This window comes from Nycticebus coucang, chromosome 17 (genome assembly GCF_027406575.1).
Source record: "Nycticebus coucang isolate mNycCou1 chromosome 17, mNycCou1.pri, whole genome shotgun sequence".
NCBI lineage: Eukaryota > Metazoa > Chordata > Mammalia > Primates > Lorisidae > Nycticebus > Nycticebus coucang.
In genome coordinates this window covers 8,096,930-8,123,143 of record NC_069796.1, presented here as the reverse complement: position 1 = coordinate 8,123,143, position 26,214 = coordinate 8,096,930, and the positions used below count along the sequence as shown (strand labels likewise).

At 41.5% G+C, this 26,214-nt stretch overlaps 1 protein-coding gene across 2 annotated transcripts in view; it reads left to right on the top strand.

Moving 5' to 3' along the window:
* FBXL17 (F-box and leucine rich repeat protein 17) overlaps positions 1 to 26,214 on the top strand; it is a 495,184-nt gene that overhangs the window by 458,377 nt on the left and 10,593 nt on the right. Inside the window, exon 8 of one of the 2 annotated variants that reach the window (XM_053566502.1) lies at positions 12,287 to 12,419. In XM_053566502.1, the coding sequence (XP_053422477.1) occupies positions 12,287 to 12,419 (133 nt within the window). Of the gene's footprint in view, positions 1 to 12,286; positions 12,430 to 26,214 lie in introns of both variants that reach the window. The other variant, XM_053566501.1, reaches the window with a different exon arrangement.

The following is a 26,214-nucleotide window of genomic DNA, read 5'->3' as shown; positions in this document are numbered from 1 at the left end:
ATGTCGTTAGGTAAACACATTTCTAGGACACAGGCCCTTATGCTATAAAAGTGACAGACCCTGAAGCTCGACTTTCTTTATCATGAAGGTGTAAACGTGCCTGTGGATCAGGGCCTGCAGATAAATATGTGTTTGTGTACGTGTGTGCACGTGAGCACGTGAGCGTGACTGAGGCTCCCAGGTAAGAAGATGCAGAGCCGGGCCCCTCTCGTTTGCGGTGTCCGTACTGTTTATTCCGTGCACCTTCATCTCTTTCTCTTGATGTCCTTTTTTTATACTTCACATTCCTTTAATATTTTCCTCCAATATTTTTATTGGTCCCTAGCCCTGGCAGTGACACCACAGCCCCTCACTGGCTTTGGGGATTGAAATAGCAGCTGGACTTTGAGTGATAGGTATATTAGACAGCCGATCAGGAGTGGAGGGGGCCATTGGCAGGAAAATCAGAGAGAAAATCGAAAATAGAGTATAGAAAGTTCAATGTTCTCTATGTTTTAATCTGGTTCTCCACTACACTATCAAAATTTCAGTTGAAGAGCTTTAGATTTCATGTTTTTATTTCCTTTGACTTGCTTATGGTGAAAATGTTCGCAAGAAAAATTATTGGGAGTATCTAAGGTGATCCACACTCCAGAAAATAGCTCCTGAGTTACAGCTGCTCTGCTTACAGTGAGGGAGAGCCAAGGCAGCTATGCTTTCTGTGTATAGTTTCAGTTTGTAAATAGCTGTATTCTTTTCTCACATGATTTTCGGTGCTGGGCTTTGGCACCAGTGGATCTGTAAGTCTGCCCCGAGGAGCCGTGGATTAGACAGGAAACCCACTGACAGAAGTGTCGAGTTCTTCGTTTTGCTCTGGTAAAATTAAGCGATCCATCCAGTAGAAACCTTTGAAAATCTGTTTTTCTGGTTTTTTTGCTTGTTTGCTTGTTTTACTTTGTAAAAGAAAACATGCCTAGTATTGAAAAATGTTAAATACAAAAACATAAGGAAAAATATGTATTACCCATCATCTCCCCAAAGACACCTGCAGCCATCACAGTGCTTGGCATACTTGTAGCTACTCGGTAAATATTCTTAGAATTAAAGAATGAGTGTGAATTCTAGAGAATAAACAACACCTTTTCTGTGTTTTTCCCCAAAGTGCTTAAAACTGTGCTAAGATACACATACAATCCCTGACGTACAGCGGTTTGACTCATGATTTTTCAATTTTACAATTGTGCAAAAGTGATCCACCATCAGTAGAGACCATGCTTTTCATACATATCAACCATTCTGCTTTTCAGTACAGTTTTCAATAAATTACATGAGATAGTCAACACTTTTATTATAAGATAGGTTTCATGTTAGATGATTTTGCTATGTAATAGGCGAAGGTAAGCGTTCTGAGTTTGTTTAGGTGGGTGAGGCTGAGTTATGATGTTCAGGAGGTTAGGGGTGTCAAAACATTTTCAACTGAGGGACTTTGCCTAACAATTGCAATCAGTGTAACCTGGCTTATTGTACCCTCAATGAATCCCCAACAATTAAAAAAAAAATTTTTTTTTCAACTTATGGTATTTTCACCTTACAATGGGTTTTGAGGACATAACCCCGCTGTAAGTCAAGAAGCATCTGTATTGAAATGAACAAATATTGAATACTGACATATAAAGGTTTTATGTGTTCATGCTAACCAGTGATGATAGGAAGACAGAAAGACAGTCTTTACCCCTCTCAACAGAGTTTCTATCCAGTACAAGAAACCAATATGTTCCTATCAATTCAGGGACACTGGGACTCACACAGACACAAAGAGCAGCTATGTAAAACCCTGTGTAAGAAAGTTTTCAAATCTAAATATCAAGAAAAGATGTTTTTCTTTTTATATCCCTGAGTCCTCTTTTGTTCATTTAACATCCAATTTATGAGCAAATGGGGGCGCCGTCTTCAGAGTCTGCTCTACGGTCAGCCCCTCCTCTTCCTCTCTGACCCGCTGCCTTGGGCCAGTCGCTATCACACCTTTCCAGGGTGCCCGTAGTGGCCTCCTGACTGGCCTTCAGGCTTCTGTTTCTGCCTCCTTATCATCTGTTCTCAATCCAGAAGACAGAGCAGTTCTTAGAAAATTCAACCTAAATCATACCACTGCTCTGCCCCAAATTTTTTAGTGGATTCCCATTTTACTTAGAGTGAAAGCCAATGTTAAAATATCCTACGAGATGATTATTTACCCCACCCTCCTCTCCATTAATCCCCTGATCTGGCGCAGCTCCTCTCCATCCTTCTGACGCCAGCGATCTCCCCACCTTCTGGGCCTGGTGCGAGGCTTTCTTTGCGTGTAACGGCTTTCCCTCGACTGTCTGTGGGCTGCTCCCCTGTCCCGTCAGGTTTTCTGTCGTCACTTTCTTTGTTAAGTAAGGTGGCTCTCCCTGACCACCTTACCTAAAATTGCAGCACACCCACCTTGGTCTCTCCTTATTTTGTCTCTAAAGAATTTTCACCATATGACGAATTATATATCCTATTTATTTATTTATTTGTATTCAGAATATAAGCTCCATGGAAGAGGGATTTCATCTCTTTATCCCCAGCTGTTAAAACATTACCTGGCACATAGTGAGTACTCAGTTGGTATTTGCTGAATGAAAGAAGAGATCATCTCTTCACTCTGCTGTTATCTCCACCTGTTCCTCCCTCTTCCTCTGGTTTCCCCTGCTTTGATATCTAGATACTTTTACAATGTTTATGGATCAGCATGAACGTCTTCACCAACATTGAAGGGGTGGTCTCCAGCAGTGGTCAGTGAAATCACATCCTACTCTGCTATTTACTCGGTCACATTTTCTGGATCTGACACCCGCTTGAACTGATGCTCTGTATTTACAGTAATCTGGAAAACTGTGTTCACAAATGTGGACAAGGCAGATACATGACAGACACACTAATGTACTTTTCCATATCTAGGAACTAATATATTTAAGACCAGAATTCACTTCTCATAAAGTGAGGAAATCTAATATAACGTCAGGAGTTTGAAAAGGATGCATAATTCTTTGATAAGTAATATATGTATTTATGCAGGCTGGAATAAAAAAGAATCATTGAACCAGGGATTTCAGGTTCTCAGCTAATGTTAGAGTGGTAAGGCTTTTTTTTCCTTTCCTCATCTTGAATTCTAAAATTTAATAAGGGGATTATCAGGGGAACCTGACCTTCCACTCCAAGGGTTGGTTGCCACTACGCACAGCACCGTGGAGGACCAGAGCAGTGATCACATCAGGTAAACGCAGGTTGGTTCCAAATACAGCCCTCGTTTATTTCATGTTTAGATGTCACAGAATAGGAAATAGTTTGTACAAACCCAATCAGATTTGTGCCTGTTTGTAAAATAAAAATAAATAGGAGAGACAACAAGGGAAATGCTTTTCCTTGCTTCTGATACATTAAAAGACGTTCTAAAAAAATTCTTAACTATTCCACCAACCTGTTTGTCAGACACGAAGGAAAACAGAAGCAACCTATGAACAGGCTTATTACTGTTCTGTTTTGGGATGTGTGTGCAAGGGGAGCCTCCTCCCAGAAGGGTGAAGGACCACAGCCAGCTTGCCCAATACTCACATGTTGCTATTCTGAACTTAATAAGCGGAATTATGAAAAGCAAATGTTTCTACATGTAGCTGGTTGAAAATAACAGCAAAATTCAAAGTTTTCACTCTCTAACGTTACCCACCATTGGTGGGCAGTAGATTTCATTATATGTATCATATAATGAATACATTATATGATATATATAATGTATCATATGTCTATCATATAACTTGATTTTCAGAGATTCAGAGTTCCTAAATAAAGCCTACTCCACAGTCTTTAAAATGTTCACCAATAACTGAGCACTTCAAAATATTTTCTGAACCTTATTTTTCCCTGAATTTACTTTTTTAACTTTTGTCTCCAAGAACAGACTATGTTTATTTTACTCATACTTTCCTTCAAATTACATAGAAAATTATGTTAATTCAAAAAGCTATGTTTTACTATAGTCATCCACATAATAGAAAAATCACATGTCTTCTCTACTTCATTAATGTAATTTAATAGATACATGTATACATCTACTAACTACTTGCCAGGGTTGACACACTATGCTGGGATTTAAAAAAAAAAAAAAGCCTAATACGATGAAAGGGAACATAGTATCATTAATCCTTGGGGAAATAAAATTTAAAACCCACAATGAGGTAATACTACATACCCACATTACCAAGTATTGGCAAGATGTGGAGAAAACAGCAAGAAACCTTCAGGGGAATGCAGAATAGGACAACCACTTTGGAAACTGTTTTGTCACTTCTGGTAAAGGTAAACATACACTTACCATGTGACCCAGGAATTCCTCTCCTAAGTATTTACTCACCTGAAAGGGAAGCGTATATCCACACTTACGCTCATGCTCACAGCCACAGCATCTTCAGTAGCTCCAAAGTGGAAACCACCCAAATGTCCGTTAGTAGAATGAAATGCCACACAGCCCTGGGGACGAGTACGGAACATTACCCGTACACGTGACGAGGTGGGTGAATCTCACAAACATAAACGGTGGCCAAAACCAGAGGAGTGTTTGGCATTTGCTTCTGTGTATATAAAGTTCAAAAACAGAAATGCTAATACACGTGGTTGGAAGTTAAGATAATGGTTATTCTTATTGGGGGAATAGTAGTGACCAGAGTGGGGGTGAGGGGACATCAGGGGTCATGCACTATTTCTCAATCTGGATACTTTGCTACAATCCAGCATCTTGTACCCTTCAGACAGGTGTGACTTTCTACGTGTAGTTTTACTGCCAAAACATTAATTGGAAGTATAAAAAGTAAGTGACACTTGATTTCAGAGATTCAGAGGTCCTAGATAGAGCATCCTCCCATTCACTGCTTCAAAGGCTTTGTAATCTAGTGAGGAAGACAATATGTTGATAAATATTTTTAATATGACATGAACTCTGGTAAGTACTGCTACTGGAAATATAAAATAAGTGCAATGAAGAAAAGGAAATCATTTATCAAAAAAAGGACAATCCAGAAATATTTTAGAGTGTGGTCAGTGTGGGTTTACCACAGTTAAAAGAAAGCAAATAAAAATGTGTAACATGAAAGTAAAGGACATAAATTGGAAGAGATTAAAAAATCTTGTGTTATAGAGAAGTGACTACCATTTGAAAGACCAAATTATTTCAGAGTATCCGAACACATACTATTTATATCCTTAGAAGTGAGCGCTTTCGCTTTGAGTAGACTGACTTTGCCCGAGTTGTAGGTTATTCTGTTCCCGTGGTTCTCAACCCTGGCGGCGCGTCGGGATCACAGCAGCTTTTCTATCAGCTCCTGAATCCGAGTCTCCAGGGCTGGGACTCACATAGCCGTACTTGGACTCGGCACCTGTGATTCTCCGAATAGCCAGGGTGAGGACCCCCCGCTGCAGTCCCTGTGGGCGCAGGGAGCCTTTGCAGGGACCCATAACCCAACTACAAATGTCTCTGAAACTGTCATTTCTTTGTTTTTGGAGCTTCTGTGGCTTCATATTTCTCTCTCTGTAACTGTGCCAAGAAATTTCTTTGCAAATGGCTTTTATCAAAGTATTACATGAAAGATGTTAATCCGACTGTTAAATTTTAACCCTAATTCTTTCAAGCAGTAGGGCTTTTCTTCTGATTTTATCACAGGTACCTAGGATCCATAGCAGAAGGTAAAACTGGACAGGACGAAACGGCACAGGCAGGTCGCTTGTGACTAATCTTCCTTCTGTGAGGAAGAAGTTATTTTTAGTACCAATATTTATATCTCAGATGTTTCATTATAAAAATGTCTGTTTTCACTTAGAAAATTTTAGTTCTCTGCTTAGTTAATTTGTTTGTTATCTATTATTAGCTTGTCCTAGCTTTTTTTACTCTGTTTTGAAATAATTTTAGAATTACAAAAAAGTTGCAAAAATAGTAGCGTTCACTCACACTCTTCACCTGCCTTGGGTGACAACTCACACAACTTACATAACAACAAACTAGGGGCAGTTGTGTCCTCAATTACCAAAGTCAGGAAACTAATACTGCAGCCATGAGATTAACTAACCTACAAATCTTATTTAAATTTCGCCAGTTTTTTTCCTGATTTCATTGTCCTCCAGGCTCTCACACGGGTCACCTGTGAAAGTCATCTGAGTTTCCTATTTGTGACAGTTCCTCACTCTTTTTTGTTTTCCATCACCTCGACCCTTTTGATGAGTACTGGTGAATTAATTTGTAGGATGTTTCTCATTTTGGGTTTGTGTGGTGTTTGATTGTGAGTAGATTGAGGTTATTCATTTTGGCAAGAATACCACAGAAGTGATCAGGGAGTAGGTGACATTTGCATGTGACGTTAACCTTGACTGGTTAAGGTTGAGGTGGTCTCTGTTGCTCTCTCCACTGTAAAAGTACAATTTTCCCCTGTGCAATTGATAAATACCTTTGGTATCATGCCAATATTTGTCCTTCTTCAACTTCTACCAACTACTTTTAGCATCTATTGGTGGGTGTTACCCACTATAATTATTACTGGGGCCTTTGCTTGATGTTTTGTGATCCCCTCGCGCCATCTACATTTACTAATTGGAATCCTTCAATAAGGAAGAGCTGTCCCTCCTTTCCTCTTTATTGGTTTATTTGATTATTGATGTCAGTATGGACTTGTAGATACTTAATTTATTAACTATGACCCAATGCTATCATTACTTATTTTGATGCCCAAATTGTCCCAGCCCTGGCCATTGGCAGCTCCTTCTGATTGTAGCCTGTGTTTTTCACATGCCCTCATTCTTTTTAAAGCATTAATTTTTCTGACATCAAAAGAGGTTCCAGACTCATGCTGTATTTTCCCTGCCCCGGTTCTGGAATCAACAATTTCTCTAAGAAGGCCTGATACCTCTTCTTAGAGAATGTATTGGAAACCAAGGTCTGAGTGCTCCAACAGTGCTGTTATTCCTAGTCCCTCTCAAAGAGCTAGGAAATATACGCATGTATACTGAACCAGACATACAAAAACACCATGTTAACTATTTCTATAGCTGGCTCTCTGTGTTGTTCTATATGTGTACCTGTGTACTGAGAACCGTGAGTTCATTCTAAACGTCTCTGGTTTCAACTCAGTACCACAAGGTTCGTTACAAGCCTGTCCCATTTTCTTATTTGTAACTTCCTTCTCTACCAATGGAAAGATTGGCTCTCATTATTTCTAATACTAGATTACATGTAATATAGCTAAGGAATTGAAGTAGATTTACCAGCTAGAATACAGTGTTTGCTTACAGTTCTTTTCGTCTTAGAATATGCAATCAAAATGATGTTTTTCAAAGCAACTTAAATTCTTAATTCCCACCCCCTCTGGAGTCGTCGTATGATTTACCTGGGAGGTTATGCTGTCCATCTGTAATACAGTCGGATGCTTTTGTTACTGTTTGCATTCCTCTTTGGGGTCTTCCGCATTTTTTATTGTGGGAGGTACCTAAAGCATTAGTGCGGTTGAGAACGTCAGTGCTGTATGAAAAGAGAGATTTTCAGAAGTGTATTTCCTTCTCCATGCCCGCACCCCGATTTTCTGTGCCTCCTCCTTAGCTCTTCTTTTCTACCAACCTTTTGTTGAAGCAGTATTTTATGGATTTTGGTTTACCCTTCCCAGATGACCTTTGCACAGATTAACGGGTTCACATGCATTTTATCATATTCCCTTTTGTTTTAAGGGAAGGGTAGCATACCACATAAACTCTTTTGCACTTTGCTTTTTTCACTTAATGATTTTGAAATCATTCCAGATTACTTCCTAGTGATCTTCCTTATTCACTTTTTTATAGCTGTGTAGTATTCAATTGTACGGGTGTGTCATAGTTTATTCAACCACCCTCCTGTATGTGGGCATTTAGGCTTTTTCCATTATTTTGCAATTACAATAACTGCTCCAAAAATAATTTTTACATATGCAATTTTGTATGATTAGAGGCATCTTTTCAGAGTAGATTCCTATAAGTAGAATTTCTGGTTCAAAATTAGGTACATACATTCTTAGGTCTTTCAGTAATTCTGTCACCTGTATGCCTCTGGAAATGACTATGAATAGGTTCATATACACCCTTGACCAGCACACAAATACTGAACTCTAGCTTTAAATGTGTATACTTTTTTAAAAATTTAACTCTCTTCATTAGTTTCACTTAACACATTAAAAATTATATTAAAATTACATTGAAATTGGAAATTAGTTATGCACAATCGGTTCCTTTTCAAGGTTCAGTAAACACCACTGTAGTGTGTCACCAGCCCCTACTGAAGGTCCTAATCACGCATCACCTCCACAGCCCATGGGCCCAGGCGCACACTGCAAGTTCACCACCAACGAGAGAAAGTAGACTGAGGCCATTCAAGAACTATAGCTGTGACATGATAACTAAGTGCTACAAATAATGTTCCCATCTTCTCAGAGATTTTTAGTTTCCTAAACTCTTTCAAGTCTTTTCATTTTCCATCAACTGCACCACTGCAGGATGGTTTGGGAAAATATCAGGTAAATCACGGCGTTTATATAGTACGGCATCACTCACACCTATTGTCTCATCTGAAATTCAAACCAAGCTCATGAAGAAGTCAGGACGTATAGTCAATATCCCCATGGACTGGGTGAGAAAGCTGAGACTCAGAACCAAGTTAAATGTCATCCTGAGGAAAGACGTCTACTATACTTCAGCCTAGAACTGAACTAAAGGTCGTTCCACATGACAGGTTTCACAGCTAGCTTACAAACCACAAGGAAAAAATTTCCAAAGACAGGCCATATTCAGAGAGAGGTGTGTATCTCAGAATCACAGTATTCCATTAGACCTCTGTATGGTCCCAGACAAACACTTGGCTTCCTCTGCGCAGTGACGTTCATGTCCTGAATAGTGGTGAAGAGAACCATGCTCCGACATGTGCACCTGCTGCTGCTGCTGCAACAGGAACATTGGTTTTGGAGCCAGCCAGCCTCAGTTTGCACTGTGGTTCTGTCACTCTGTTAGAACCAGGGCCTTGGTGAGCTGTTTAACCTCAGTTTTCTTGCCTCTAAAATGGGCATTGTTCTGCAGGACTGTTTGAGGGGTGAAGAGTGACCTCACCAGAGACTTCACCCTCTCTGAGGTCCTCCCCGTCTAAATGTTACTCCAGCCACAGCCGTCAGTCCGTTTCCCTCAGTGTCCGCAGCATAATCTGGAGTCACATGTCCTCGTATGTTGGTTTGTTTTCCATCTGTCTCTTCTCTGAGTCTGTATGCTTCACCACATCAAGGACTCTGCTGATCTTTGCTGCTCCGTGTCCCCTGTGCCTCCTCCATGCCACTAGTCAGTGTATAAATATTTCTGGAATGAATCTTGCCACTTTCTTATGTAGTCCTTTTCACTCCAGCCACCTGGGATGACCTGCAGCTCCCTGCGCTTCCTCATCCCCCTTCATACATCCTCCCCATTCCATTTTCCCAGTGCTCTCGACCTCTCTCCTTGTTTTTCTGGAGAACCCTTACCCATCCTACGAGAAATAACTCAGCTATTATGTGAGGGCTTCCATGACGTCCCTCCTCCCCAAAGACTGAGCGGCTCCGCAGACCCCTCTCCCTGCCTCTGTCATGGTTGCCAGATGCTGAGCTAATCTTTAAGAACCAACTCTGTACCAGCCGCGTGCTAGGTTCTGGGCATACAGCACAACTGGGAGCTGTCGCTCTAACCGGGAGTGGGCCACATAAAAATAGACAAATCGGTAAGATTATTCTCAACAGAAGTAAATAACAAGGTGATCAGCTCTGAGAAGCTCATATTTGACTTGAGATTTAAAAGATGAGGAGTTAGGAATGGGAAGAGATGAGGGACAAGAGCTGACAGTTTACTTGGCTGTTTATCATTTCTACCCACCCCACCTCCTCTCCACTGTCCTTTGAGCTCCGTGAATCTTTGTGTTACAGTGCCCAGCACAGGCCCAGCATGTCACCTCACACTTCCACCCCTGATGGTGTGGCCAGCTGCCTCGCCCCGTGGTTTTGATTTAGTAGATCTGATATGCAGCGAGGGCTGAGAGCCTGCTCTCAACATAAAATCCCACTCACTATCTTGTGACACTAGAAAAGTTATTCAGTCTCTCTGGGACTCAGATCATTAAAGTGGAAATAACAATAAGACTTCATAGGGTCGCAGTGAGGATTAAATCAGATAATGCCCCTGAAATTGCTAGCCCAGGGCCTGGCACGTTTAGAGCAGTCGATAAATGTTGGCAGAAATGCTCTTTCTAGAGCTCAGGAGGTATTGGATAAATGAATGAGTTAAGCAATAATGAAGTTTAATGTCAGTAATAGAACAAGGTCAAAACAAAACCTGAGTACCCTGATTTATCTTCAGTTGTCTTATGTATTGTGTATCTTAATCGGTACAAGAAAGAAACACCAAACATCAGTGATTTTACCACCCAGAGTTGGTATCCACAAACTCTTCATCACTCATATGTCCTGAGGCTTCTCAGACAGTTTGATTTACCTTATTCTGGACAGTGCAGGACTTTCACGTTCTAGCCCCAAACCTCAATAAAGCTAGTGCACACTGTCGACTGACCTCGAGCCACCCTTGTGCTTTGTCATCTTTGGGAATCACAGTCTGAGCACTTGGTATTGAAAGAGATTTCTTGTAAGTATCTACCGCTGCATTCATCACAGGAGATCTTCAGGATATCAGAACCAGTGAAAGCTGTGACAGTACCAGGGAGGACAGTTTTCTCAGGCCAGGGACACCAGTGAGATTAACCTGAGATAGAGCTCCAGCTGCACAAAAACATTATTCAGACTACTTTAGCAAATCTTTAGTAAATCAAAAGGCAAATCTCCCTTAGAAAACTCAATGCCAAAACAGCTTGTTTAAAGATGACAGCACTAAGAAACTGGTGCCACGAGGAATTAAGAAAAAGCCTTCCTCCGTGGTATTTTCACTGAAGAACCCTGAGATGATTGTTGTTTTTATAAACATTAAATATCTGCCTACTCGGGAATGCCTTGATACTGGAATGCATTGGCATGAATTTTCTAGTTTAAAAAAAAAAAGGATGTTAGCAGAAAGATCTTGCCAAGTATTCTTTTCTGTGAGCTGTAAGGGTTAATATTTCTTTGCATGAGTAATTTACTCTGTTCTTATCAATCTAGTCAACACAGTTTGGGAAATTTATCATCTGCCTTTAATGTCACAGCAATCAATTTATGCTATCTTAGAATGAGGAAATAATTAGCAAATCATTTCTATTTCCTTTTTAATATCTGTGGCATTGTTTTCAGAGTTTCCATTCCCAAACCAACACACCATAAACTTATTCCGGCTGGAGGTGCTGAAATCTGTTTTTCTCCTCCGTAAATGTAGAAGTGTGCACGTTTATCTAATCTGAAATCCAGAGGAAAGAGGCATGTTCACCAGTGGGTTGCTCTGACAGGGCTATGGGTCGTGGAGCTTTGCAGTGAGAAACAGTGCATGTCATAGATTATGAGACCAGCACCTGCATGTTAGCAATGGTACAATGCCAAACAGCCAAGAGACACCGTCATAGTTTTCAGACGACAGGCTTCGTTTTATATGTTAATTGAAGGTGGACTTCTGATATGGTGAGGAAATTCACCATAACAAATGCATTCCCTTTACCGCACTCTAGCATGGCACCAATTAAATTCAGCTGTATGTATAATATACTTTTAACTCCTGGCAGAGCTAAGAAGCACCGTGCGAAAGATATTATATTAACTCTTGCATGTTGCAGTTCATGAACAGGTGGAAATAATTATACCAATTGGTAAAAAAATTCACATGCCGTGTAACACACCTCAAAAGGGTGTTTACGTAGCTTTTTCTCTTAAAAAAATATTGAAATTATCTTGGCTAAAATTTTGTTGGTACTTGGTTTTTTTTTGTAATGTTACATCTGAAATCCATTTTAATTTATTCCTGCTGCAGATATGAGTGCTTGAAAATATAGGTGACCTTGTAATGAATAAAACGGATAAAAGGTTATGTCCAATGAAAGGGAAATTATGGAATGATTATTCACTTTGCAAAAGGGTTTGTCATAGGGCAAGCTTTCCTAAAGCATTTCAAATTTGATTTCGTTTATAAAACATTAATTTACACACAGCATTTCAGGAACAAATTTAGTGAGGAAATGGGAGAAGTAGTCATAATGAGATAGAGATCCCTGCGCTCCTAACGCTAATGCCTTCTTCCCCTCTGTCCCCTCCTGCAGCACTGATAGCCATTGGGCGATACAGCGTGACCATAGAGACGGTGGATGTTGGGTGGTGTAAGGAAATTACGGATCGAGGAGCCACCCTGATCGCACAGAGCAGCAAGTCCCTGAGATACCTGGGGCTGATGAGGTGTGATAAAGTAAGAGTTGTTTGTTCTCTCCGTATCCGTCTAGTCAGTGGCCTGCTGTCCTGTTGCCTCTCCAACCCCCCAACTCTGCACCCTGTGGCAGCTTTGTGTTATTTGGTTTTATGCACTAATCTGAGATTATTTTTGCATTTCTCTATTTAATAATGAATTTTGTGCTTATGCGGAAAGAAAAAGCAATCATATACACAGTCAACTTAGATTTTGACATCCTGTTTATAAGTCCATAGACCAAAATTATAAAGGTTGCATGGCAAACTGCAATTTGTAGGGTCTAATCATAAAATTTTATTCTGGGCTCCAAGTTTTCTGCAACATTAAAGGTGGGAAGAACAAAGCCAAATTGCTTCTCCACAAGTGGGCAATTTCAGTGCTCAACAGGTATGTATTCTGGCCACTGGGGGCAAGAAAGGGCCAGTGAAGGGTATGTGGGAATTTGCCTCTCCCCAAAACATTAGCTGCCACTCCTAGCATGTGAAGAGAAACCGTCCCAGAGGCCCTGTGGAGGGGCTGTGAGCTGGCCAGGGACCGTGGGTTTGGGAAACAGTGTCACATTTACCCTGGGGCCTTTCCAAGACTGAGAGTAAGTATAATGAAAATCTGTACACTTTATGGGGGCAAAACATGATTGCAAGAGGGACTTTACCTAACAATTGCAATCAGTGTAACCTGGCTTATTGTACCCTCAATGAATCCCCAACAATAAAAAAATAATAATAATAATGAAAGAAAAAACAAAGAAAATCTGTACTGAATGCCGGTACAACACGGGTATTTTCTCCTTTGTTACTAATGTGCTTTCCCTATGATATAAGAAATGGTTGCTTATATTGTGAAGGGAAGAAAGTGGGGGCTCAGAAAGGCCAGTCACTGGCCCAGGGACACTCAGCCAGGCCTTTCCCTCTTTGGTCTCTGATCTCTTTGGTTTGTGACCCGTGTTTCTGGTACAACTCTTGGGGCAGTCTCCAGCCATGGGGACTGCTTCCTGAGAAAAAGTCTAGCTGGGATACTTGGAAAGAGAACGCTGTCACCTTTCAGTAACTCACACATGCATGCTGCTTTTGCAGATGGTGACTGGGGACAAATCTAGCAAAAAAATGGGAAGCTAATGATACATTCCTCTGAAAGGGCACATATTCTCTAAAGGTAGCAAATTTGGGGCCAAATAGAAGAATGGCCCAAATCCCTTGCGTGCTTTGTCATTTTTGTTAATTGACTAACTCTTTTCTGTGGATGCTTTAACATTCCAACTTATACTAGACCTTTGCTAGACAGTTGGTTATGTTTAGGGAGATGTTATTATATACTCTCAAGCCAGCCCTACACAGCTGGCTGACTTTGTAGTAAGCAACAGCTCTGAGACCCAGGGGTTCTCGTCTCCCTCACACTGACCTGCCCCTGCTGCTAACCCTGTCGTTTTAAAATAACTTCTTTTAAAACAAGTTAAAGGGTCCATCGGTGAGTGCTCTAGAACCAAGAAACACCTTCAGAGATAAACTGGAGAAGTTTATGTCCAAGTTAATACAGGAGCTTATTCTAGACGTCTTTGCTTACCTGCCCTTTGCTGATTTTAAGTTAAAGAATAGGTTCTTTTGTACCCAAATGTTAATTAGTCCACAATTAGATGGAGACACTGTGCTGTTCTGGTGAGTGCTGTCCCTGAGGGCTTCACCCCTCCTCCAGTGGCCTCTGAAGCCTGTCTCCACCCTGGGAGCTGCTCTGGAGGCCCCCGGCTCTAGCGGGATGCCGGCTGGTCACAGCCTGCTGTAGCACAGCCCAGGGAGCTGCTGGACTCAGCCTCGCTGTCTGGCTTTTTCAGACTTAAAGGCAGCTCAGAGCCAAACGTAAGAGGCTCTGTGAGAATTGTAGACGTTTCCAAACCACACACAAAGCATGAGCAAATCCCCGCACAGAAAGGCCTGCTCATTGGTTTGGTTGGATGGAAACCTAGATGAAAGTAGCTCTTCGGCCTCCAGATGTTAAATTGTCATCAGGATGCACAGAAAGATTTGAGTAGCACAGAAGAGGTTAGCAGTGAGGGCATGGCCTTTGGAGCCAGAGTTCCATTCAAACCTGGCTCTGCAATGACTAGTTGTGTCTTCTGGGGCAACTGTTACCTCTTTCCTCATTGCAAATGAGGGTGGTACTGGTACCTACCTTGTATATAAATGAGTTAACAGATACAGCACCTAGAACAATAATGTCTGTTATTCTTATCACTGATGCCATATTAACCATTATAATAACCTGTGCTGTGTGATATTTGTGTTTCTAAATGAAGAAAAAAATCATATTACCCACCATCGCATTTTGAAAGGAAATTAGAAAGAGAGGGAAAAATAAACTCGGATTAGAGAAGGTATTGCTTTGGTACTTTTCCTCACCTAAATTTAAAATTATTCTTGTTTTTTACACAAAGATACCAGTGTCCATAATTGCACTTTTTATACCATTTACCATGGGAAATTGAAGCCTCTCTAAGATGCTGTATTTGGAACCAACTTACTAACCATCTGCTCAGACACAGGAATGAAGAAAGGTTTGCAGTGGCAGAAAGGGGCGAGTTGAAAAGAAGCTAGTTCAGATCAGTAGGGAAATAACACAATGAGAAAAATAAAGGTGCAAAGTAAGAATAGAAGCAGGAAACAGAGAAAAGCTATGCTCTGAGCATGAACAAGCTCCACGATCTATCTCAATCTGTTATCTTCTGTGCCAGCAAAGCGTTTAAGAACAAAATTAGTTTGGGCCTACACTCTGCTCCCTGAGCCTTACCCAAGTGTGCTGAAGCGCTAGAGAGAGGCTCTAGAGCCCTCCAGCCCCTGTGAGCACACCGACTGGAGCCAAAGAAGAGGCAAGAGACCCCGGCCAGGAGTGCTGTCAGGGGAACCCCGCAGCAGGGACAGAGGGGTCCCTGAGTCCCTGCCTTGGTGTTCTGCGTTCCTGTGGTTCTGAGAAATTCTGAAGTTCAGGTGCATTTTCTTTTACGAGCCATTTCTTTCATTTGGGCCACTTATATGTAGTTTAGAAGCTGTACTTTACCAAACTGGTGGGTTTTTCCCTCACTTCAACTCTTGAAGAATTGCAAGAATAAGAAAATACATTGCATTTGTTGTAGGAAAGGTGTTTTTCTTCTCTCTGTCTCTGGTAAGGTGAGCAGAGAACAGACGAGGCGCATTAAACATATTCTTTGCAGATGAAAGCAACATACGATCCGACTGTCAATCAAACAACGGCCGAGTTGAACTGCAGTAAATTTGTCTGCAGCGCTGCAATTCCGAGGGAGGGGCCCTTGGTCACTCAGCATAGCAGCGTCCCCACACAGTTGTAAAGGCAGGAAGTGCATTAAGAAGCCCCCATTTGAGGAGCTTTTCCGATTGCTGGATGGATAAGCACGTTAGAGGGTTTTGAAGCTGACGCCACTAATCTCCTCAACTTCAGTGCATTGTAGGAACCGAGAGAAGAATCGCTGTGTGAGACGGCTTTGATGAATTGGGGTGAGCTTATATTCTTAAAGGCTGTTCAAAGGCTTACTTGACCTTGGGAATTAGAGTTGACCCGAAATCACCTATCAACTTAACTCACATTTATTTGGTGATTTAGCTAAAAATACTTGTACGTGTATAATCAACGGGACTCTCTAATAAGAGCAATATGTTTACTCGGGTTTCCACAATTACAGACACTCAGTGGCTTTGGCGTGGAAATAGTTTTCATGACTTCAGTGAACTCTAGATTCTCTATAGATCGGTTTCATCTAATAATATTACATTTTCCTCATATCTTACAAGGTAGTTTGGAAAGATAACAAAACTGAAAAGGACAAAGAAAAAGCTCATGGGAGAGCTATAGGGCAAATGGAAACGCAGTGTTCAAGGTTAATGAAAAGTGTTTGGGTAACGAGTTTGAAGGGAGGGAGGGAGTACTGTGGCCTGGCCCTGGCTGGGAAACCAGACCTCGCCAGAGGCAGCCTGGCTGGTTTGGGAGCCCTCGGTGATAAAGTGTCCTGGTGAAAACCTCTGCAGTGTGTGTGAATGCAGAAGTTTGGAGACACAGGCCTGAGTTATGAGCAGTGAATAACATCATAAACGCAGCGATTCGCAAATGCCAAACCCTTGTGAAAAGCAGTTGGATGAAGAAACGCTGGGGCTTTTAAAAGCTCCCTTTCACTTTCCATTTTTTTTTTAACTTCATGCAGAACTAATTTTACACACTGTTCATTTGATTTGAAAATGCCAGCGTCTGGGGTATCATTAAAGAGCGTTATTGAGGGAGCCACTTTTGGCAAAGCATTTCACTACAAATGCTTAATTCTCATATCCCTGCAGAGTTATGGATGGGAAAAGAAAGTGCCTCAGTTTACCTGGTGCTGCTCCGCTGCCCTCCGCCCAGCCTGACCTTCTGTCCAAGGCTTCTTTGCCTTGGCCAGTAGAGTCGCCTGGAGGGCCGAAGGGGCCACAGTGCTTAAAGAACAGACACAAATAGATTGTGAAAGGTCCACCCCAATGTCCTATGACCAAAGCCTCTTGGAATTTCTTTGATTTCTAGTTGACATAAATTAGAATTACACAGGCGTGAAGAATCTGCCCAGAAAAGATCAGAGAGGCTGCGGGGAGGAGGCCGCCTCTGTGCGGGCCTATTGATTACCCAGCTGCCTGCAGGCCAGGGGCCTCTGCAGAGGCTGACGACTATTGATCTACACCATGAAAATAATCAAATTAATTCATTTCTCCTCAAACTGCCATTGCCAAGACCTTTCTCCCCACCTACCCCAGTTCCTGAAATTCTTAGTTGAGGAGTAAAATAGTGATGTCTTTTAATAAATGTTGTTGTATTCTTCAGGACATAAGAAATCCTGGTTTTCACCCAGAGTTCCTCATTTAAATGGTAGAGAGATTTTTTTTTAATTAAACCAATGAAAAGCCAATACAGAGAACAAGTAACAGAAACCAGTCAGCTCTTTCAAGCCAGGAGTCTGCTTTACAACTTTAAAATATCAAGGGCCAAGTTTTGTGCACCCAATATAATGTAAAATTATTCAGGAAAAATTGACCACTACATTTTTCAGGAAGTAATTATAGTAAGAAAGCCTTGACAACTGAAATATTTCTGTGGAGAAAATGGAGTTTTTATCAGCTTGTTTAGGAATCATGAGCAGGAAAGCCCTATGGGGGAATAATCTAGGACTCTGTAACTAATATACAGAACTAACTGGAACAATCAGTTTCAGGCAAAAATAATTTGTGGAGCACTGTGTCCAGAACTGTTTGGGTAGCGATTCAGCCATGAAACAAAGTGGATACCTGCAGGGACCCCTCTTCCCCGCCACGTACGCACAGCTGTTTGCCCATAGCCAAAATTTAAGGTTTAAAGTTGATGCCATGTCAAAGAAAATTAAGTGAAAAAAAAGAAAACATTCGGTCCTAATTAGGCAGGAGTGGTCCGACTGCATCAGATTGTGCGGCCTCTGTCGTGGGCAACAGGACTTGGAGGAACAACCCTGGAAGCCGTGTACCCCGAGAGAGGGTGGCGGTGGCTCCAAAGCCTGGACCGGCGTCCTTCTCTTAGCATCAGCATCTCGTGCTGCTTTTGCTGATAAAACAGTTTCTCCAGGTGATTTTTGCATAGGTGCTCTTTAAAACACATTTTTTACAACACTCTCCTGATTATTCCTGGTCATTGAAAGAGGAGAAAACACATCAGCTGAAATTCAGAGGTTACTTCTCAACCTCGTTTTAGGTGTTCCCATCTCCTCTCCTTCCAGCTCACCTGAACGTCTAAGTGGTAACGGAAAGCCTTTTCCAGTACTTAAATATGAAACCAAAAAAACACTGGCATGGAGCTTTATAGGAGCTAAATTGTTGAGCATTAGTAAACTGCTGGGTGTTCAAATTCTACCTCCATCACTTTACTATCTGTGAGAGCTTGAACAACTTTGTCTCTGAAAGCTTCAGATCCAACATCTGAAAAGTGAGGATAATAACATTTACCCCATGGGCTTGTTATGAGATTAAGTGAAATATTGCAGTAAAAATAGCCTGAATTCAGGCACGCTATAAACAGCGTAACTGTTGTCATGACATACACGTGCCTGCTTCGAACTTTCGTATCTGCTAAATTAACTACCTGCCCCAACGTGTGCATAATATTCTAACCACAACTTCACAGTTATAAGCTAAGATCTTAGGGAAAAACTAGCCTCCTGAGATGCAGGCAGAAATTCTGAAAAATTATAGAATTTCTTTTTAAAGCATGACCCATTAAATTACAGTCAGACTCATAGAGGAGGAAGAAAGCTGGGGCTGGGAGGAGCCAGTCTGAAAGAGTAAAAAACACAGCACGTCAAACAGCCAGTCCATGTCCAGGCTGAGACTTGTTTGGTCTGTTTCTTCAGGAAAACCGACAACATCTATATGGAAGCTTTTAAGGGAATGTGCTATAAGTAGCTGCTGCTGTTTTGCTGACAGCAGCTATGGGATTAATGTGTAGTGAAATTGTTTGTTTTTAGAAGAGGGAAGGAGAGAAACCCAGATACTGTAGGGCGAATAGATTGCTATGCTGGAGTTAGCCTGAAGACACCCTGGAGCATCCTTGCCTTGCAGTAAATAATCTCCTTGGAACTTTGATTTGGTTTGAGTAATTATGTGAGAGAATTAAGTTGTAGAATCATATTACTTTTCTAATTTAAAAACAGTAAAGGTAACAGCAATTCCTTAACAGAGGTCAGATTAGATCCCAGTATGCCTAGGCACCTGACTTCACCGAGTACCAACAGCCTGGGCTGCAGGAGGCCAAGGACGGCCATGGGGGAGGGAAGTGGCCTGGCCTGCAGGTCCAGCCTGGGCCTTCAGCAGCCTGTCTTCAGGGCCTGCCACACTGCCCCTGGAGGAGGTGCTGTTTCTGTTTGCAAGTAGTTTTTCAGAGAATACCTAAGCCTTCCCCAGCCCCAATTTTTATCATTTTATTTATTCAACAAATATCTTTTTTACTTTTTTTTCTGTCTTCACATGTATGGGTCATTTGAGCAGCACACTCTAACCATCTGAGCTAACAGGCCTTCCGCTATTGGGTATGGAGAAAATAGGTCACCCGTTTGTGACGCGTAGTGGCCAAGTCAGGGTGTGCAGGCGTCCATCCCCCACGGGCAGTACGTTGTTGTTCAGTGTCGTCAGCCCCCTGCTCGCAGCGTATTCCCTTTATCCCACCTCTCTCCATCCTCCCTCACTCTCCTGCTCCCCACGCCACATCCACATTTTCTGCCTTCCGTACGTGAGGATGTATGATATCTGTCTTTTTGTCTGACTTATTTCACTGAAGATAATGAACTTGAGTTCCATCTGTGTTGTTGCAAGTGACCTGGTTTCTTTTCTTGTCGCCAAATAGTATTCCACTTTCTGTATCCCCTGATTTCCTTACCCATTCATCTGTCGCTGGTCACTAAGGTCGACTCCTCTCTCCACTCTTGTTAATAGTCCTGCAGTGAACGTCCGAGGGCCTGAATCCCTGTGCTACGTTGATCTCTTTTCCTTTGGATAAGCTCAGTGATGGAATTGCTGAATCTTACAGTCGTTCTGTTTTTAGTTTTTTGAGAAATCTCCCTCCTGTTTTCCATAGTGGCTGTACTAGTTTACATTTGTCCTCTCCAAAATCTCTTTATTGTTTGTCTTTTTAATACTGGCCATTCTGACTTGGGTAAGATGATAATCTCATTATGGGTTTGATGTGCATTTCTCTGATGATTACTGAGCTGACCATTTTTTTATATACCCATTGGCCATTTTTATGTCTTTTGAAAAATGTCTATTCATGTCCTTTGCCTACTTTTTAATGGGATACTTTGGGGTTTTTTTGTCCCGTTGAGTTCCCCATGGTTCTGAATATTAGTCCCCTGTCAGATAATCATTTGTAAATATTTTTCTCCCATTCACCACGATGTCTTCTCACTCTGTTGATTATTTTTCTATGCAGACGCTCTTTAGTTTAATGAAGTTCCCCCTTTATCCATTTTTGGTTTTGTTGCCTGTGCTTTCCAGGTCTTAGTTATACATTCTTTGTTTAAACCGTGCCAGGACAGTTTTCCTGTGGTTTTCTTCCAGAGCTCCTTTTTGGTTGTACGTGAATTTTAGGAGAAGAAATGTCCGCTGAGTGGCTTACGGTTCCTCCAGTCACTGTGATAGGCGACAGATTAGATAACACAGTAAACAAGATATAGTTCTACAGAACCTGCAGCCTCCTGAGGGGGCCACACAAGCAAACAGGCAACTGTCACACTATCAAGTTGCTAATTCCTGTTTTTAAATCTCTTCTGTGGTCATGTTTCTTCTGAACAAAGAGCCTCACTTGGACGTCACGTCAGCTTTCAGCCACGGCACACTGAGGCCTCTTTCCTGCCACCCTGCTATGAAATTCTGAGAAGTGTTGTCCAGGAACAGTTGTCCTCACCTTCTCACTGCTCGTTGTCATCTGTTTCCATCCATCGCACGTCACCGGTGTTCTTTACAGGGTCAACCAGTCATCTCTGTGTCACCAAATGCATCAGCCACTTTCTTGTCCCCGGTTGTTCCCTCTCTTGGCAGCCACATATTTACGGTCACCACTCCCTCCTGCACAAGAATACTTTTCTCTTGTCACCATGTCACTACCCTGCTGGCTTTTCTGCTATCTCTGTCTCCCTGTACCACCTCTCTGTGGTTGCATTCCCGTAATCTGTGTAGAGTTACGTGAAGGAAGCAGTAATCGTTAGTTCTCGCCTGTGGTGCTGGTGAGCCTCTCCCATTCCCATCCCTCTCCTCCTCCTCTCATTAGAATGTAAGATCCATGGGTTTCTCCTTCCATGTGGTAACCAAAACCTGCCACTGTGGCTGGACATACAAGTTGCTAGACAAAAAGGCATTGGGTGCCAGATGCAAGAATGGACGGATAGTGCTTCTCATCTGCATTCTCTTCAACCAGAAAATGCCTACTTTTATTGTTTTATTTTATTTGAAATCTACAGTTTTGGTCTGCAAAAGCATCATGTAGCTAAAAGCAACCATTGGATGTCATTGCTTCTTAATAATTTTATGTAAGGATAGAGGGAAATAAATAAATTACAATGCTGCTACTTTAAATTTAATGCATGTTTCCTGTAGCCAGGGAATTCTGATGGCAGCTGAAAGGCTCTGGGGTACTGAAGAGTCAGCTAGAGCTCAGGCATCTGCTGTGTGGTTAGACTTTGCATCCTTCAGAGCCCAGCCCTGAGATGTCCTGATTGATGTAGTGCTCCTCTTCTGAAAACCAAAAATATTGTTTCAGATTTTTGAATCTATAGGTTTACTGATCCCATTAATGCAGAATAAGATTTTGCTGGTAGTAAATTTGTCTTAAGAAACAAGTCAAATCCATAAATTCTACCTGATGGAAACTGCAATTTTAGGAAGATATTTTTCCATCAGGTATTCACTCGTTGATTACCACTGCCCTAGCCTTTATGTAAAAAAATAAAAACTGAAGTCAAGAGGGCCATTACGCACAAAAGAAGATATATTTTTTAGTTCAGAGAGTTTTCCCTATTATATTTTTCAGCTTAATTCCAGAGTTTAATTTAGAAACACCTGGATGTATTCCATAAATACATCACACTTACCACTCCCAGACTACATTAATTATCTTTTTTTTTATTAAATCATAGCTGTGTACATTAATGCATTCATGGGGTACAGTGTGCTGGTGTTATATACAATTTGAAATACTTTCATCAAACATAGCCTTCACTGCACTTTCTTAATTATTGCATTTAGGCATTTAATACTCTGCACTTAGTAGATTTAACATGTACCCCTGTAAAATGCACCATAAGTGTGGTCCCACCAGTTACCCTCCCTCCACTCATCACCTCCTCTCCTCACCCCTCCCCCTCCTCTTTCCCCTGCATCTTGGGCTACTATATTGGTAGTTGGATTATAGCTTTCATATGGAAGTATGTTTGCTTAATATATTGGTTTCATAGTAGGGCTGAGTACATTGGATACTTTTTTTCTCCATTCTGGAGATACTTTACTAAGAAGAATATGTTCCAGCTCCATTCATGTAAACATAAAAGTCTCCATCTTTTTTAAGGTTGCATAATATTCCATAGTATACATATACCACAATTTATTAATCCATTCATGGGTCGATGGGCACTTGGGCTTCTTCCATGACTTAGCAATTATGAATTGGGCTGCAATAAACATTCTGGTGCAAATATCTTTGTTATAAAGTGATTTGGGGTCCTTCGGATATATACCTAGTAGAGGAATTGCAGGATTGAACAGCAGGTCTATTTTTAGATCCCTAAGTGATCTCCAAACTTCTTTCCAAAAGGCATGTATTAGTTTGCAATCTCACCAGCAGTGCAGAAGTGTTCCCTTTTCTCCACATCCATGCCAATATCTATAGTTTGGGGATTTTGTGATGTGGGCTAATTTTACTGGAGTTAGATGATATCTCAAAGTGGTTTTGATTTGCATTTCTCTGATGATTAAGGATGATGAGCATTTTTTTCATGTGTCTGTAGGCCATGTGCCTGTCTTCTTCAGAGACATTTCTATTCAAATCTCTTGTCCACACTGAGATAGGATCACTTGTTCTTTTCTTGCTAATATGTTTGAGTTCTCCGTGGATTCTGGTTATCAAACCTTTACAGCAAACCCACAGCCAATGTTATATTGAATGGAGTAAAATTGACAACATTTTCACTCAGATCAGGAACCAGGCAAGGTTGCCCATTGTCTCCACTGCTTTTTAACATTGTAATGGAAGTCTCAGCCATTGCGATCAGGAAGAGAAGGTGATCAAGAGTATCCATATAGAGTCAGAGGAGATCAAACTTTCAGTCTTTGCAGATGATAAGATTGTATACCTGGGAAACCCCAGGGACTCAACTACAAAACTCTTAGAAGTGATTAAGGAATACAGCAGCATCTCAGGATACAAAATCAATACTCACAAATCTGTAGCCTTTATATATACCAATAATAGTCAAGCTGAAAAAACAGTCAAGGACTCTGTTCCTTTTACAGTAGTACCAAAGAAGATGAAATATTTGAGTGTTTACCTAACAAAGGATGTGAAAGATCTCTATAAAAGAGAATTATGAAACTCTGAGAAAAGAAATAGCTGAAGATGTTAACTAATGAAAAAACATATCACGTTCATGGCTGGGAAGAATCAACATTGTTTTTGTTTTTGGTTTTTTTGTGGTTTTTGGCTGGGGCTAGATTTGAACCCGCTACCTCCGGCATATGGGACCGGCGCCCTACTTCTTGAGCCACAGGCACCGCCCAGAATCAACATTGTTAAAATGTCCATATTACCCAAAGCAATATACAATTTTAATGCAATCCCTATTAAAGCACCACTGTCATACTTTAAAGATCTGGAAAAAATAATACTTCATTTTATATGTAATCAGAAAAAAAAAACTCGATTAGCCAAGACATTACTCAGAAATAAAAACAAATCAGGAGGAATCACCCTACCAGACTTCAGACTATACTATAAATCTATAGTGATCAAAACAGCATGGTACTGGCACAAAAACAGAGAGGTAGATGTATGGAACAGAACAGAGAACCAAGAGATGAACCCAGCTACTTATCATCATTTAAACTTTGATAAGCCTATCAAAAATATTCAGTGGGGGAAAGACTCCCTATTTAACAAATGGTGCTGGGTGAACTGGCTGGCAACTTGTAGAAGACTGAAAGTGGACCCACACCTTTCACCATTAACAAAAATTGATTCTCACTGTATAAAAGATTTAAACTTAAGACATAAAACTATAAAAATACTAGAAGAGAGTACAGGGAAAACACTTGAAGAAATCACCCTGGGAGAATATTATGAGGAGGAACCTCGCCCCCCACACACACACAGGCAATTGAAGCAACACCAAAAATATATTACTGGGACCTGATCAAACTAAAAAGCTTCTGCACAGCCAAGAACACAGTACGTAAAGCAAGCAGACAGCCCTCAGAATGGGAGAAGATGTTTGCAGGGTGTGTCTCTGACATTAATTATCTTATTATAGCCTAGATTTTTTCAAATAGTTGATCTTTTGCTAAGCCCATTTAGAGCACTGCAGATAACTCCCCCAAGTGGCTTTCTCCCTCCTAGAATTCCACATATGTCTGTTTTGAATCTCATCTACACCACAGGTGCAAATGTGTAGATTTGAGCATGGGTCAAGTCCACGGCCAGCATTTTCAGCATCAGAATGGCCCATGCAAGGCTGTGTCCCTACAGCTTGCACTTGGTTTGAAACCTTCTCAACAGAGGATCACTTAGCGATACAGGGAATGAACATGTCGCTAATTTTTCTGACAGTCTGGTTGTTGGACTTCCTGTCATACTAATGTCTAATTAGAGGCTTCAGGTTAGTAAGCCCAATTCTCACTTCACGCTGCAGCGTCTCTGTGATCTGTCCTCCCGGGTTCTTTGCTGCTTTCTCAGTGTGCTAATTCAAGTGAGTGGAGCAGTGCTGGTGTTAACAGCCAACTCGCATTTCATGGAAAAGAGACGGCAGAAGCCAGGCCTATTGTGATACTGATGGAGTACAGCACTTCGAGTTGCTGCAGATTCCAAAGTGGACACCTGCATCTGACCAAGTGGACTGAACGACGCACCTCCGCTGTGGGGGTCATCGCATCGTTGCAGCCTCAGTGTCTCTCTATGCTTTGGGGCTTTAGATGAGTTGTTTGTTTGGGGGTGTTTTGGAGGGTTATTTGTCCACCCAAGAGTAATATTTCTTACCTCTATATAAGAAAAAAAAAAAAAACCCACACAGCCTTAGAGATCTCAGGCTAGCAAGCGCAAGGTTCGTGCCTGAAGCATGGTGCATTATGGGTGTTCATCAGCTACTGCCCATGTGTAGCATGTGACTTTGAGACTTCAATGAGATATTCGCCTTCTCTTAAAATTGCATTAGACACCAATCATGTGTGTCTTCTCTTCCTGCATATGGGTGATTGACCCCTTGAGGAAGTAGCAGGCCCACTGAGAGCTGGATTTAGGGGAATCTCTCCTTCCCATTAGCTGTTGGGAAGTTGGGTAGCAGCCTCCTTTGGCTATGTCCAACAAGAGAGATAAGACTACATGATGAAGAAGAAAAAACATTCTATTCTTACCACATTCAGAGAATATACCTTTTGTTTCAGACAGTGGTGAATACTTGAAAAACGATGGGCTAGGGAGGCGCCTGTGGCTCAAAGGAGTAGGGTGCCAGCCCCATATACTGAAGGTGGTGGGTTCAAACCCGGCCCCAGCCAAAAACTGCAAAAAAAAAAAACCCAATGGGCTAAAAGGTGCAACAGTTTCTTTGTCCAGAAGTCCTGTCTCAGTTTAACATGGGGGACATCACAAGAAGAGCCTGGTACTCTCTGCATTTAAATAGCCTAGTTCAGAGCTTGCCTTCAGAGCCCCCGCACGCGAGCACCACCTGCACCCTCTAGCAGCTGTTCACGCAGTGGTTTTAGACCAGAAGGTCTCACCTGAGCTACACTTTGGAATCTCCTGGGAGCTTTTCAAACTATGATGTGCGGCTCCCTCTCCACCAAGACTGATAAAATTGGTCTGGGATATGGCCTAGGCATTGGGATTTTTAAAAGTTCTCCAGATGATTCTAATGAGCAGTCGGGTTAACAACCACTGTATTCTGGTTTGTATTAATGGTTGCTGATGATTTAATTCATCCCACATCGGTAAATGTGTGTCGCGTATTTGTTATATTTGAGTCACCGTGGGGTTTGTGGCAGAGGC